The sequence below is a fragment of the Meles meles genome, chromosome 18 (assembly GCF_922984935.1).
Source record: "Meles meles chromosome 18, mMelMel3.1 paternal haplotype, whole genome shotgun sequence".
Taxonomy (NCBI): Eukaryota; Metazoa; Chordata; class Mammalia; order Carnivora; family Mustelidae; genus Meles; species Meles meles.
The window spans coordinates 7,395,323-7,407,636 of NC_060083.1; the positions used below are offsets into that span (position 1 = coordinate 7,395,323).

Below are 12,314 nucleotides of genomic sequence, written 5' to 3' on the forward strand. Positions count from 1 at the left end.
CCGACTGAGCCACCTAGGAGCCCCTCCTTAGATTTGTTTCTGAAAGTCACCCCACTCTGTAGGCTTGCTATGAAAATGTGGACCATCCACTGAGAAATGTGTTAGGTATTCAGAATTTCAACCTCACCCCAGACCTGCTGAATCACAACACGCATTTCGGCAAGACGCCCCGTGGGACTTGTAGGCACACTGAAATGTGAGAAACACTGCCTTACACCACCAGCTTGGACGGATACAACACACATTACCCTACTTGATCAATTTTCATTTTCTTCATGTTTTTCACAAAATCTTATCTCTGAACTTGAAGAGCATCTTGTAATCAATGAAAAGAGAACTGTCATCAGAGGCATTTGTTCCTTTGTTTCTAAAACTCAAAATAATATCTCTTACAATTGATGACAATTAGATTTTAATGAAATCATAGACTTAATGAGCACATCATTATTAAAATTAAGAAATAGTTGCCCGAAGTCATTTTGTGTATGAGCAACGGGACCATGCCATGGCTTTGGGGAAGCAAAATAATGCCTTAAGCTAGTAATACCCACACATCACTGTTGAGGCCCTTGGGAAAAACTTGGGTTCCCCAGTCCCAGCCCCAGAGATTCTGTTGCAGATGATTTGAATGTGGACTGTTTTCCAACGTTTTGGGTACCATGCTTCATGCTAAGTTAGGCTGACTCATGTACAGTCATAAACCAGCAACCCGACAAGATTCCCTCATAATCCAACCATTCTCAAGAGGGGCCCGTGGATCTTTGGAGATCCCTAAGAACTTTGCAGGAGGAACATGAGAACCAAACAATTTTCATGATAAGACCTAGACACCATTTGCCTTTTCTCACTGTGTTAACCTGATGATGCAAAAGCAAAGGCAGAGAAAACTTCTGGTGACTATTACAAATGACGGCATGGCACCAAACCACACTTAGAGTCATTGTCATTGCTATACACTGGCCCTGAAAAAAGTTTCATTTTATTTAAAAATTTTTACTGAGGAGCGCCTATGTGGCTTTGTCGGTTAAGCGTCTGCCTTCGGCCCAGGTCATGATCTCTGGGTCCTGGGATGGAGCCCCAAATCTGGGCTCCCTGCTCAGTAGGGAGCCTGCTTCTCCCTCTCTCTCTGCCTCTCTGCCTCTCTCCCCCAGCTTGCGCTATCTGTCAAATAAATAAATAAAATCTTAAATAAATATATATATATATGTACACACACACACATACATATACACATATACATAAATGTTTAAGAAGAAAAGGAAAAGACTATGAAAATACTTTTTCCTCTTCCAAATTACTTCCTTGTTATATAACTGTATATAACTTACTTCCAAATCATATAATTATATAAGGGCAGATTGTCTGTATTTACTTTAACCAAAAAAAAAAAAAAAAAGCCTTCTGGTAACAGACTACAGAAGCAGACATGAAAATCCAGCTGTCTTTTATTCAGCAGGCATTAAAGAAAGTTCTAAAGGGGCACCTGGGTGGTTCAGTCATTTAAGCATCCACCTTCAGATCAGGTCATGATCCTGGGGTCCTGGGATCAAGCCCCACGTCAGGCTCCCTGCTCCACGGAGCGCCAGCTTCTCCCTGCCCCCACTCCACCCCCCACTCATGCTCTCTCACTCTCTCTCTCTCAAATAAATAGATAAAATCTATTTTAAAAAATAAAGAAGAAAGTCATAAAAATGAGAAACAAGCTATTCTTCCTACTAATTTATTTTCATTTTGGAAAATATAGTCATCTTCATTAAAATGTTAGGTATATTATCATGTAATGTAACTTGTAATATGATAAATATCAGTAGGTGTGGCCAACATAAACCAAAGCTTGCTGGGTTCTCAACTATTTTTGAGAGTGTGAAGGGGTTCTGAGAACACAAGATTGGAGAAACACCGCTATTGGAAAGCTCCCTTAAGCCACAACAACCCTGGGGACCACTGTAAGGAAATGGCAAAGCTATGTGCATGAATTCTTTTTTTTTTAATATTTAATTTATTTATTTGAGAGAGAGAGAGAGAGGGCAAGAGAGAGCACAAGTGGGAGGGAGAAGCAGGCTACCCACCAAGGTCTCCTCCTGTGAGACCGCGGGATCACGACCTGAGCCAAAGGCAGACGCTTAACCGACTGAGCCACCCAGGCGTCCCTGCACAAATTTGTCTTGATTCACTAGTCAGGAGCAAATAAAGTCTGAACCAGCACAATGCCCACAGGCCAGGGGCCCTCTTTCTGGGAGCACTACTAAACTTCCAGTCTCCTATAAAACTCTAACCACCACGGTTCAGCAGAACCAGTGGCCAAAGTACAAGTAAGATGTAACTGAGCCGAATAATGTCCAGAGGGAAGCAGATGCTTCTCTTTCTGTAAGAGTAAAACCCCACAGCAGCGGGAAGGAATAATAAAACAAGTTACCAAATGGAGGGCGATTTCATAATGGGAGATCTGGGGAGTCTGGCTTCCAAGGGAGAACCATAAAATGTTCAATTCTCTGACTTTTAATGGGAAACATAAAAAGCCTTATTAAAAAAATAAGCACTTTTCTTAAGAGAGCTATGGGGATACATGTGTGTGACTTCACTCTATAATCAGTTACAGGAGAACGAGTGGGAAGGGGAAGGGGAGGACAAGGGAGGGGAAGCGATGTGGGGAGAAGAAGTGGAGAGGTCCAGGGGTCAGAATCCAGAGCACCCTGGACAATCAGATGCAGAAGCAGAAAAGGAATCTGAGAACCCCACCACATGCAGGGGCCTTAGAAATGAGCTCAACTTGCTACTTCGTTTTAAGTGGAAATACACAGGGGCCCAGAGAAGCTAAGTGGTTTGACCGAGTTCAGCGCTGGAGCTTTAAAGCCAGATTTTTCTGGCTTCTGAGCAGGGGAAACCAGAGAAGGGCCCAAGAAAAGGGGGGTGACTTGGAGAGTGACATTGGGCCATCTGAGATTTCTACTAGGAATTATCAACATTCCAATAACTCTTTTCAGATGCCCTTAAGATTTGGAGATGATGCTGAGATCATGGGGCTCAAACATGATGTGTAATTAAGGGAGTATTTCCCAAATCCCTCTTCATTGGGCTCACCCTTATTAGGCTCGTTCTTGTTGGTTCATACTTCCTTCCATGCGTGGGACTGAACTAACAGGTAGCCCCCCAAATCAGCAATCAGGGGTGAAAATAACCCACCAAATGTTTTTCTGAGAGTACGGTCTCTCCTTTAGCTCACTCCCACTTGCCCTAAGTCCCCAGACCTGGTTCTGGGTTCCCCAGGAGCTAAATGAATCCCAGGAACTTTTGATTGGGCCCCCTGTCTGCATGGAAATAACAGGGTGGTTCCCTTCCCATTCAGGAATCTTTGCAAGGTCCAGACTCAGCCATCTCTGTGGTCTTCCAGAGCCCCTGCAGTCATGAGCTCTGATGCAGAAATGGCCATTTTTGGAGAAGCAGCTCCCTACTTGCGGAAGCCAGAGAAGGAGAGAATCGAGGCACAAAACCGCCCGTTTGATTCTAAGAAAGCCTGCTTTGCCGTGGACGATAAGGAAATGTACGTGAAAGGTATGATCCAGAGCAGGGAGAATGACAAAGTCACGGTCAAGACACTGGACGACAGGGTAAGTATAGATCTCAAATGTCCTCCATCAATTGGGCATCCTGTTCGCCTTTGGACTGGGATATTAGAAATTGTGTGTGGGTCCATAGGAATCTGAAGATAGAACATTACTTACACTTACCTATTCCGTAGCGAAGTCACAAGTGAAAGTTCATATTCCAAACACCTTCACTCTACTTTTTTCACTTTTCCAGGAGTTGGGCTTTAAGAATTTTTGTGATGTCTGCTTTGGAGAAAGGGGAAGTTGAGGGCAGCAGAGGTTTGACCCTTTAAGGGAGAGATTGGTACTGATCGCTGCTGGGTGGGCCCGGCAAATATCCCTCCTTAGGCTGCAAAGTGACTTCCAGATCCAGCACTGAAAGTGATGGCTAGCTTAATGTCGAGAATTACTGTGCATCATTCAATTCAACTTTTGCTGGACGCCCACCACGTCTAGTGTCCATCCCTTTGTGAAGCAAGCAAATCTCAGCACCTGCCTTCCCACAGTTTACCCTCTAGTGTAGGAATCAAGATATGCCTGGAAGGTATGACTCTCAGTTCACAAACTCAAGCATATGAAGCGATATTTCTCATTGCTTGTTTGTTTAAAGAACTTAGCCTCTAATGTCAGCCTCTTTTCACTTGGAGGGAAATAAATTTTCTTCAGTCCTTCTCGGGATCCCCTCCCATGGTTGTGTCTCATTTTCAGGACCTTACACAGTACCACACTGAGGATCTAACCACTGCCACCACCACCCCCCACCCCAACTCTGAATGATCTGCTAAGAAACAAGTCCCTGTCTGAAGCTTCAGGATGCACAGACTTTTCCATCTTCCCTGTGCTACTTTGGGTGTCTCTAGTGAGGACAGTGGAGCAAAAAATCTCCTTTCCTCAAGGGATTTGCCATGTCCCAAACAAATCCCTCTCCTTTTGTCTTTTCACTAAAACCCTCAAAGCTTTTCTAAGGTCTTAGGCTTTGGGAAAACTGTAGCCAGAAAGCCTTATAGGCTCTTTCTCATTTCTACCCTATTTTTCTACCTCTCCTGAGTAATGGAATGCAGACCCAGTTGTATGCTTGAATGGGGAGTCAGGAGGGGGTGATTCCAGAGGAGGGAAATTAAGTAATAGTCTCAGAAATATTGTTCAACCACAGGCCATGCTGCAAGTTCAAATGTTGTAAGTACTAGAGCAGAGATGCGAGGAATTATGGAACTCTTGAAAAGATGGGGAGACAGGAAACAGGTCATGGAAGTGATGTGGCTTGAGCTGAACTTTGAGGGTTTCCGAACATAACTTCAGTGAAGATAGTGCAGACAAAGGAACCTACGTGAGAAGTATTTAAGTGGAAATGCACAGAATACATTAGAGTATTCCTTTCCAACTTTTCAACCTCTGTCTTGTTGAAACTCTCAAAGCAAATGGGGGTAAAGAGAGGCAACCTGCTTTGGTCTGGGCCATCCTGAGTCCCACCTAGACCCTGAGGGCTGAAGGGCTCTGTTGCTGTGCACGCTTTTAACTCATTCTTGGCACACACGATGACATGCTGACTGGGGGGCGGGGGGCGGGGAGGAGGGTTGGGACATCAGACCCAAACTGGCTATACACTTGACCAGAATTGGGTTAATCAAGGACAGTTATTTGTGGATCATCTCTGGGAATGGAAATGACCCATGAAGCTATTCACGGTCATGGGGGCAGGGGGGTGATTACTACACCACCATCTCTCCCTTCTTCCACCACACCAAATAGAGCGGGGCTCAGAGCGTTGGCTTTCTTCCTCTCCATCGTGTCCTTTTCCTCTCAATCCCCAGACACTCACTCTCAACAGTGACCAAGTCTTCCCCATGAACCCTCCCAAATTTGACAAGATCGAGGACATGGCCATGATGACCCACCTGCACGAGCCCGCCGTGCTGTACAACCTCAAAGAGCGTTACGCAGCCTGGATGATCTATGTGAGCGTCCCTTCAGCATATCCCTATTCTATCTATCCCTCTTGGTAAAGACAAGATCCACATGTCACATTTTCTGGCTTTCTCAGACCTACTCGGGCCTCTTCTGTGTCACCGTGAACCCCTACAAGTGGCTGCCGGTGTACAACCCCGAGGTGGTGGCCGCCTACCGAGGCAAGAAGCGCCAGGAGGCCCCACCCCATATCTTCTCCATCTCTGACAACGCCTACCAGTTCATGCTGACCGGTGAGTGATTTCTTCAATACCTATTTAAAAAAAAACAAAAAACAAAAAACAAAAAAACAGTTTTTTTAGTTAATTATGCAAGCCCTTTAACTGGACTGGTTCTTAGCTAATTATGCAAACCCTTCAGAGGCCTTGATCATGTGAATGGGGCAATGGTCAAGGTGACCTTAGGAGACTCCAATGATTTCATGATGAAAAGCCAGAGATGCATGTCTCCCTCTAGAAGCCACAGTGCAGGGATGCCTGGGTGGCTCAGTGGGTTAAGCCTCTGCCTTTGGCTCAGGTCATGATCTCAGGGTCCTGGGATCGAGCCCCGCATCGGGCTCTCTGCTCAGTGGGGAGCCTGCTTCCTCCTCTCTCTCTGCCTGCCTCTCTGCCTACTTGTGATCTCTCTCTCTCTCTCTCTGTCAAATAAATAAATAAAATCTTTTTGAAGAAGAAGAAGCCACAGTGCATAGGCCAATGTTCCTCAATGGAGCCACGCTGTGCACATGCTTATTTGGGGGAATGTGGAACACAGGGAGATGTCCTTCTCCCACCTCCAAAAAACTACCCCCCACCCCGCCCCTGCCTGACATGAGCATCCTTAGAAGAAGAGAGACTAGATTCCTAGTCACTAGAGTGCAAAATTGGAGAACTGGGCATAGCAATGTTCCTGCACTGTCTTCTTCCCCAGACTTGGGCTCCTCTTTCTCTTCCCTAAATGGTACAGAAAATAGACACGTGGTAATACTGCCATGTCACTGCTTTGAGTCACTTTCGTCTGTCCCATTTTCACCTGACTTGATCTGGTGCAGACTCAAGCGGCAGAAGCAAGCCTGTGAGATCTGTAGATGCTTAGAGTCCTCCACTAAATCTCCAGCTGCCCAAACCTCAGCCCTCCCTCTCTCACACTCAAGCATAGCCATTCCTGCCCGCCTAATATTGGTCTTCGAATCGGCTGAAGCTACATCAGTTTTCTAAGGAGGATGGACAGCACTATTTGCAGGAGTTTCCTAGGGCTGCCCTGCCAGAGTACCACAAAACGGGTGGCTTACACTCCAGAAACTGTCGTCTCCAAGTCTGAGGCGGAAAGTCCGAGGTTGGGGTGTCGGTGGCATCCTCTCCTCCCGAGGGCTGACAGGCAGAATCTGTTCACTGCCTCTCTCGCAGTTTCTTGGCTGTTTGCTGGCCGTCTTCAGGGTTCCTTTGTAGAAGCGTCACCCTGTGTACACAATCACCTGCAGGTGGCATTCTCCCTGTGTGCATCTGTCCCCAAATCTCTCCTTTTGATAAGGACACGGATCTTATAGATCCCCTCCTCCAGTATGAATTCATCTTTTTTTTGGTAAAGATTTTATTTATTTATTTTTGAGAGAGAGCAAAAGAGAGTGCCTGAACAGGGGGAAGGAGAAGAAGCAGACTCCCCACTAAGCAGGGAGCCCAATGCAGGACTCGATCCCAGGTCCCTGGGATCATGACCTGAGCTGAAGGCAGATGCTTAACTGACTGAGCCACCCAGATGCCCCCAATGTGAATTCATCTTCACTAACAACAACTACAGTGACACAGTTTCTAAATAAGGTCATATTCTGAGGTCCTAGGGGTAAGGACTTCCACGAATGAATTTGGGTAGAGCAGACACAACTCAACTCATAAGTGAGCGTGAGTGGAAAACCATGATCACCTTCCACAAGTAGAGAATAAAGGTAAAAGAAAAGAAAAACCCAGTGCCAACGAGTTAGTGTCCATAAATTCTACTTAGAAGCTGCCCCTTCCCAGAAGCCCTGAGTCTGAGACTTGCTCTCTTTGTTAAAAAAGGAGATGAGAAATTGCTGGCAAGCCGTTGAAGATTTATGAACCAGAATCACTTTCCCGCTGTGGGATTCTCTGTTCACTTGCCATGTGGTCCAGTCTACACATCCCATGTTGGGAAATCTATACAAACTGTCTCGGGGAGGATTATCTACACCCAAGTCCTTACACTGCTAGTCACATCATCACCATATAGTCCACTCACCCCGAATGCTGCCCTATTTTTATGCTCCTTGTGTTTGCGGTTTCTTTATTTCGTTTTCTCCCCTCTGCCTTTCCAGATCGAGACAATCAGTCCATCCTCATCACGTGAGTAACCTGAGTTTGCACCACAATGACTTGGAAGCCAGAACCGTCCCTTCCACTCCTCTATCGTACTTGCTTTTAACTCCACAGCGGAGAATCTGGTGCAGGGAAGACTGTGAACACCAAGCGTGTCATCCAGTACTTTGCAACAATTGCGGTCACTGGGGACAAAAAGAAGGAGCAGCAGCCAGGCAGGATGCAGGTGAGGAGCTCCCTGAATTTGGAGTTTTGCTGGAGTAAGGACAACGTAAAGATGGGGTGAGCACCTAGTGTATGCAGGGCCCGGTGCTCAGCAGGATGCTGGGGACAAGGTCTGTCCTACGAGGGCTTGAGGGGCACGGTGGAGGTGGTGCCACCTCGTGGACGTAGGGTGTAGTACTGGCTCCATCTGCAACAGCCCAGGGACTATGAGCAGCTTCCCATGGAGAAGGGATGCACAGTCCTGCTACTTTGCATTTCTATCATGTTCCCACTGTTCACTTTGGGAACCACTGAGAGGGACAGAAGTTTGAAAACAGCTCTGGAGGCAGAAGGATAAGCAGTCAAGGGGCAGTGGGCGATGTGGGGCTGGGAGTAAAAATTCTGCTTTCTCTAAGCGGACTTCTTTTTTTTTTAAGAGTTTATCTATTTATTTGAGAGAGAGAGCGTGCACTAGAGAGAGAGAAAGGGCAAACATGAGTCAGGGGCAGAGGGAGAGGGAGAAGCAGACTTCCTTGCTGAGCAGGGAGCCCTACATGGGGCTTGATCCCAGGACCTTGGGATCATGACCTGAGCTGAAGGCAGACACTTCACTGACTCAGCCACCCAGGTGTCCCTGTAAGCAGACTTCTGAGCAAAAATTCTCATGACATATTTTTTTGCAACTTAAAAAATCATTTTAAGAACCACAATTTCTATTGTACAATCCATTGAGTGACTGTCTTTGCTCAATTCTATTTATACTTCTGAATCCGAATGTCTATATTGGATGGGTCATGATCCATACTCTAACAGAGGTATGTATTCTAAAAATCCATGATTTACAATGGAGCATTATCAGAGAGGAGAGGAGGTCTGAAAAATCAAGGGGAAACCTGGAATCTGGGATGGCCAGAGTCACATTGATGCTGTACTGAGACCCTCTCTGGGATGGGACTCTGAAGCCTCCTTGGATGGTGGTCATGAGCCCATGGGTACCTTCACCCATCCATGCTGGCCACCAGGCTGGGCTGGTTGTTGTCTCTCCCTGGGCCCTGCCTAGAGCATCCACACTTTGGAGTCATCATGGGCTCCTTCAGAGGACACTCCAAAGTCCTCCCTTTGCTTTTCCTTTATTATTAGGGAACTCTGGAAGATCAAATCATCCAGGCCAACCCCCTACTTGAGGCCTTTGGAAACGCCAAGACTGTGAGGAATGACAACTCCTCAAGATTTGTAAGACCCAGTCCAATTTTAACTACCACCCCCACCAAGAACCAAATCCTCTCCCAAATGCTGGATTTTTTTTAAAAAGGTCCTACATAAACTAGAATATAGCCAGCCTTATTCTACCCTTAAGTGATTCAGGTCAACTGAGCCCCACTGGGATAATGGGATACAGGGAAGAACATGTTGGCTCATTGTTGGCAATGTGGGGTGGGGGGTGGGGGGATTTATCTGTCCATTCCTAACTGGGCTCATCACCTCAGAACATCTGGAAGTCACGGTGATTCAAATTCCACAAGTAGAGAGCAATTCCTTTATGCTACACTTGGCCTCGCTAAGTGGAAGCATTTTAAAATGCTGAAGTCCATTGAGCAATCTCCATTGGCTTATCAGCCACAGAAACCTGAGTTTGAATTAAGTGAGAAGGTTTGAACTCTTCCAAGTCAGAAGGCATTTCGAGAAGGAGAAACCTGGGGAAAGCAGGAGAGCTCAAAACTTGGGAATACATTGATGTTGTAGATACTAAAGGATATGTTCCATCCTTCAACATTTGGCTTAAGATTTGCTCATCCAAAGAGGTCTTTACTTCCCCCATGGGCAAATAAACAAACATCCAGCCCTCTACCTAACCGCACTGTACCACGGAATGAGCGACTACCATGAGTCAAAGCCCTCGCGTATGCCTGTAGTTGCAAGAGGCTGTCAGGACTCCACACTTCTCAGGACCTGGATAATCTCGAGCTTGTGCTTTGTTGTTGCTTCTCAAGGATGAAATGGTCCCTGAGGAGAAAGTAAATGCAGCCATCAGAGATTGGGCTATGAGCCTTGACCTTTCTTTCTTTCCCTTGGTCCTCTGTGCGTTGCCCATCTGCACTTCTGTCTTCCTAGTGCACAACTAAAAAGTCTTCCTTGTAGGTGGTCTGGGTGTGCATTACGGTGACATAATTTGCACCAAGTTAAGAATTGAGCTAACCTGGCTCCAGCTTAAAATGGAAGACAATATCTTTGGATACCCCCATTGCCACTCTCATTTATTGAGTACTTGGGTCTCTCCTCTTGGCCCTGACCCAGAAGTCACAATCACCCCGGTTAGCCTGTTCACCTTCCACCCAACAAACAAACATTTGCAGGCTAAAACTCCCATCATTTTCCACCAACCAACTAGCAATACTGAAGACCAACACTTATAGTTCACACATGCCTTCACTGACCCTTCACCAACTCCTCCAAGCTTCATTCGGAAAATAGTGAGAAGATAATGGAGTGCTGACTACAGTCCAGACTCTGTGGGTGGATGAACAAGGCAAGATTTTGGCCTTCAGATCTGCTCACGGTGTGGTAGAAACCAGTCGCTCATAAAATTTCACCTCTTGCCTCCCCTCAAAAGGGGAGAACTCAGACTCTGAATGTGTATTTTGGGAGACAGAGAGCTTGGCCTATGTCTGGGAGCTAGGTTTGCCTAATGTAAGCAACAAGGAAAACGAAAGCAAGAAATCTCAGAAGGAACACCCAGAGATGGAAGGAAGGAAGGAAAGAAGGGGAGAGAAAGAAAGGGGGAAGGAGGGAGGAAGGAAGGAAGAAAGGAAGAGAAAGGAAGAAAGTAAGCAAAAGAAAGAAATAAAGAAAAGGAAGGAGACAGGGAGGGAGGGAGGGAAGGAAGAAGAAAGGAAGGAAAGAAGGTAAGTAAGTTGGCAAGATGGTCCAACCATGCCTATCAAAGGTATCCAGAAGCATTGGGAATTCAGGTACCAGAGAGTAGGATAAAAACCAAGGGGACTGTCTAGAGTAAGGTGATCCCAAGCAGAAGTTGGAGAGGGCGCCTTCCTCCCAAAATCGGAGGAACAGGACCAGATGTTTTGGGTAGAACTATCTGAGTCTTGGGTAAGCCAGCATGGGGATTCTGGGTGCCAGACAGCTAGAGAGGAGGGAAGTCCTTACTTCTATCTTCACTCCTTCCCTGACCCTACTCTTCCCATCTGTACTGGGAGCACCTGGCAAAAACCAGCCACGGTACCATCTAAATAAAATAACTGTGATGTCTATCAACCTGCCATCGGACAGGGGAAATTCATTCGGATTCATTTTGGAGCCACAGGAAAGCTGGCATCAGCAGACATTGAAACCTGTGAGTCCCAACACCCCATCGGGCACAGCGGTATTTGGCCACAGAGACACACCACCCAGGAACCTGAAACCACATTCTTTCTTATTACCCTTAGATCTCTTAGAAAAGTCCAGAGTGACATTTCAATTATCCAGTGAGAGAAGCTACCACATTTTCTACCAAATCTTGTCGAACAAGAAGCCGGAACTCATTGGTAAGTTCTTGGGGTATTGGTCTCATCCTCCACATCAGTCACGTTGGAAAAACGGAGTGCATCGCGCCTGCGTGAGACGCTAACGGGACCTTCATGTTTCGCAGACTTGCTCCTCATTTCAACCAATCCCTTCGACTTCCCCTTCGTGAGCCAGGGAGAGGTCACCGTGGCCAGCATTGACGACAGCGAAGAGCTTCTAGCGACTGACGTAAGCACGCTTTCCTTCCTTCTTCCTTTCCGCACAAATTACTGAGTTTGTGAACTGAGAGGCAGCCTGGCGGTCTCATCAGAAACTGGGACCCATGGATGCTCAGTGATCAGACCTGAGCTCTCAGAGTTCAAGATGTCCAGGGAATTAGTCCGGATGGGACCCCTCTCCGCTTACCACCACCCCAGGAGATGCCATGGGGGGACAGGAAGTTCTCCACAACGGGTCTCCCATTCCATTCTGTAGCATTTTAGAGTTGGGTTTTGCACGTGTAAGGTTTTTTAAAGGTTTTGTTGGAACTTCTCAGGCTACAAAACCATCTGCACGGTTCTTTTAAGAAATTTTTTAAAATACAGCAAAGTGTAATGCAGGAAAAAACAACCCAGACTGTAGGAGGAGACGCTCCACGCCACGTGCTACCTGTCCCCCTCAGGCTCACGCTCAGCTCCCACACGTCCTCGGCGTACCTGTCAGGCCTCCCACCATGAGCTCTGGGAAG

General features: G+C 46.6%; 1 protein-coding gene across 1 annotated transcript in view; it reads left to right on the plus strand.

Moving 5' to 3' along the window:
- Positions 1 to 3,404: 3,404 nt before the first annotated feature.
- LOC123929356 (myosin-13) overlaps positions 3,405 to 12,314 on the plus strand; it is a 118,711-nt gene continuing 109,801 nt past the window's right edge. Inside the window, exons 1-9 of the mRNA XM_045984910.1 lie at positions 3,405 to 3,608; positions 5,399 to 5,542; positions 5,629 to 5,785; positions 7,861 to 7,888; positions 7,976 to 8,087; positions 9,206 to 9,298; positions 11,351 to 11,414; positions 11,509 to 11,607; positions 11,712 to 11,815. Coding sequence (XP_045840866.1) covers positions 3,405 to 3,608; positions 5,399 to 5,542; positions 5,629 to 5,785; positions 7,861 to 7,888; positions 7,976 to 8,087; positions 9,206 to 9,298; positions 11,351 to 11,414; positions 11,509 to 11,607; positions 11,712 to 11,815 — 1,005 coding nt within the window. The remainder of the gene's footprint in view (positions 3,609 to 5,398; positions 5,543 to 5,628; positions 5,786 to 7,860; positions 7,889 to 7,975; positions 8,088 to 9,205; positions 9,299 to 11,350; positions 11,415 to 11,508; positions 11,608 to 11,711; positions 11,816 to 12,314) is intronic.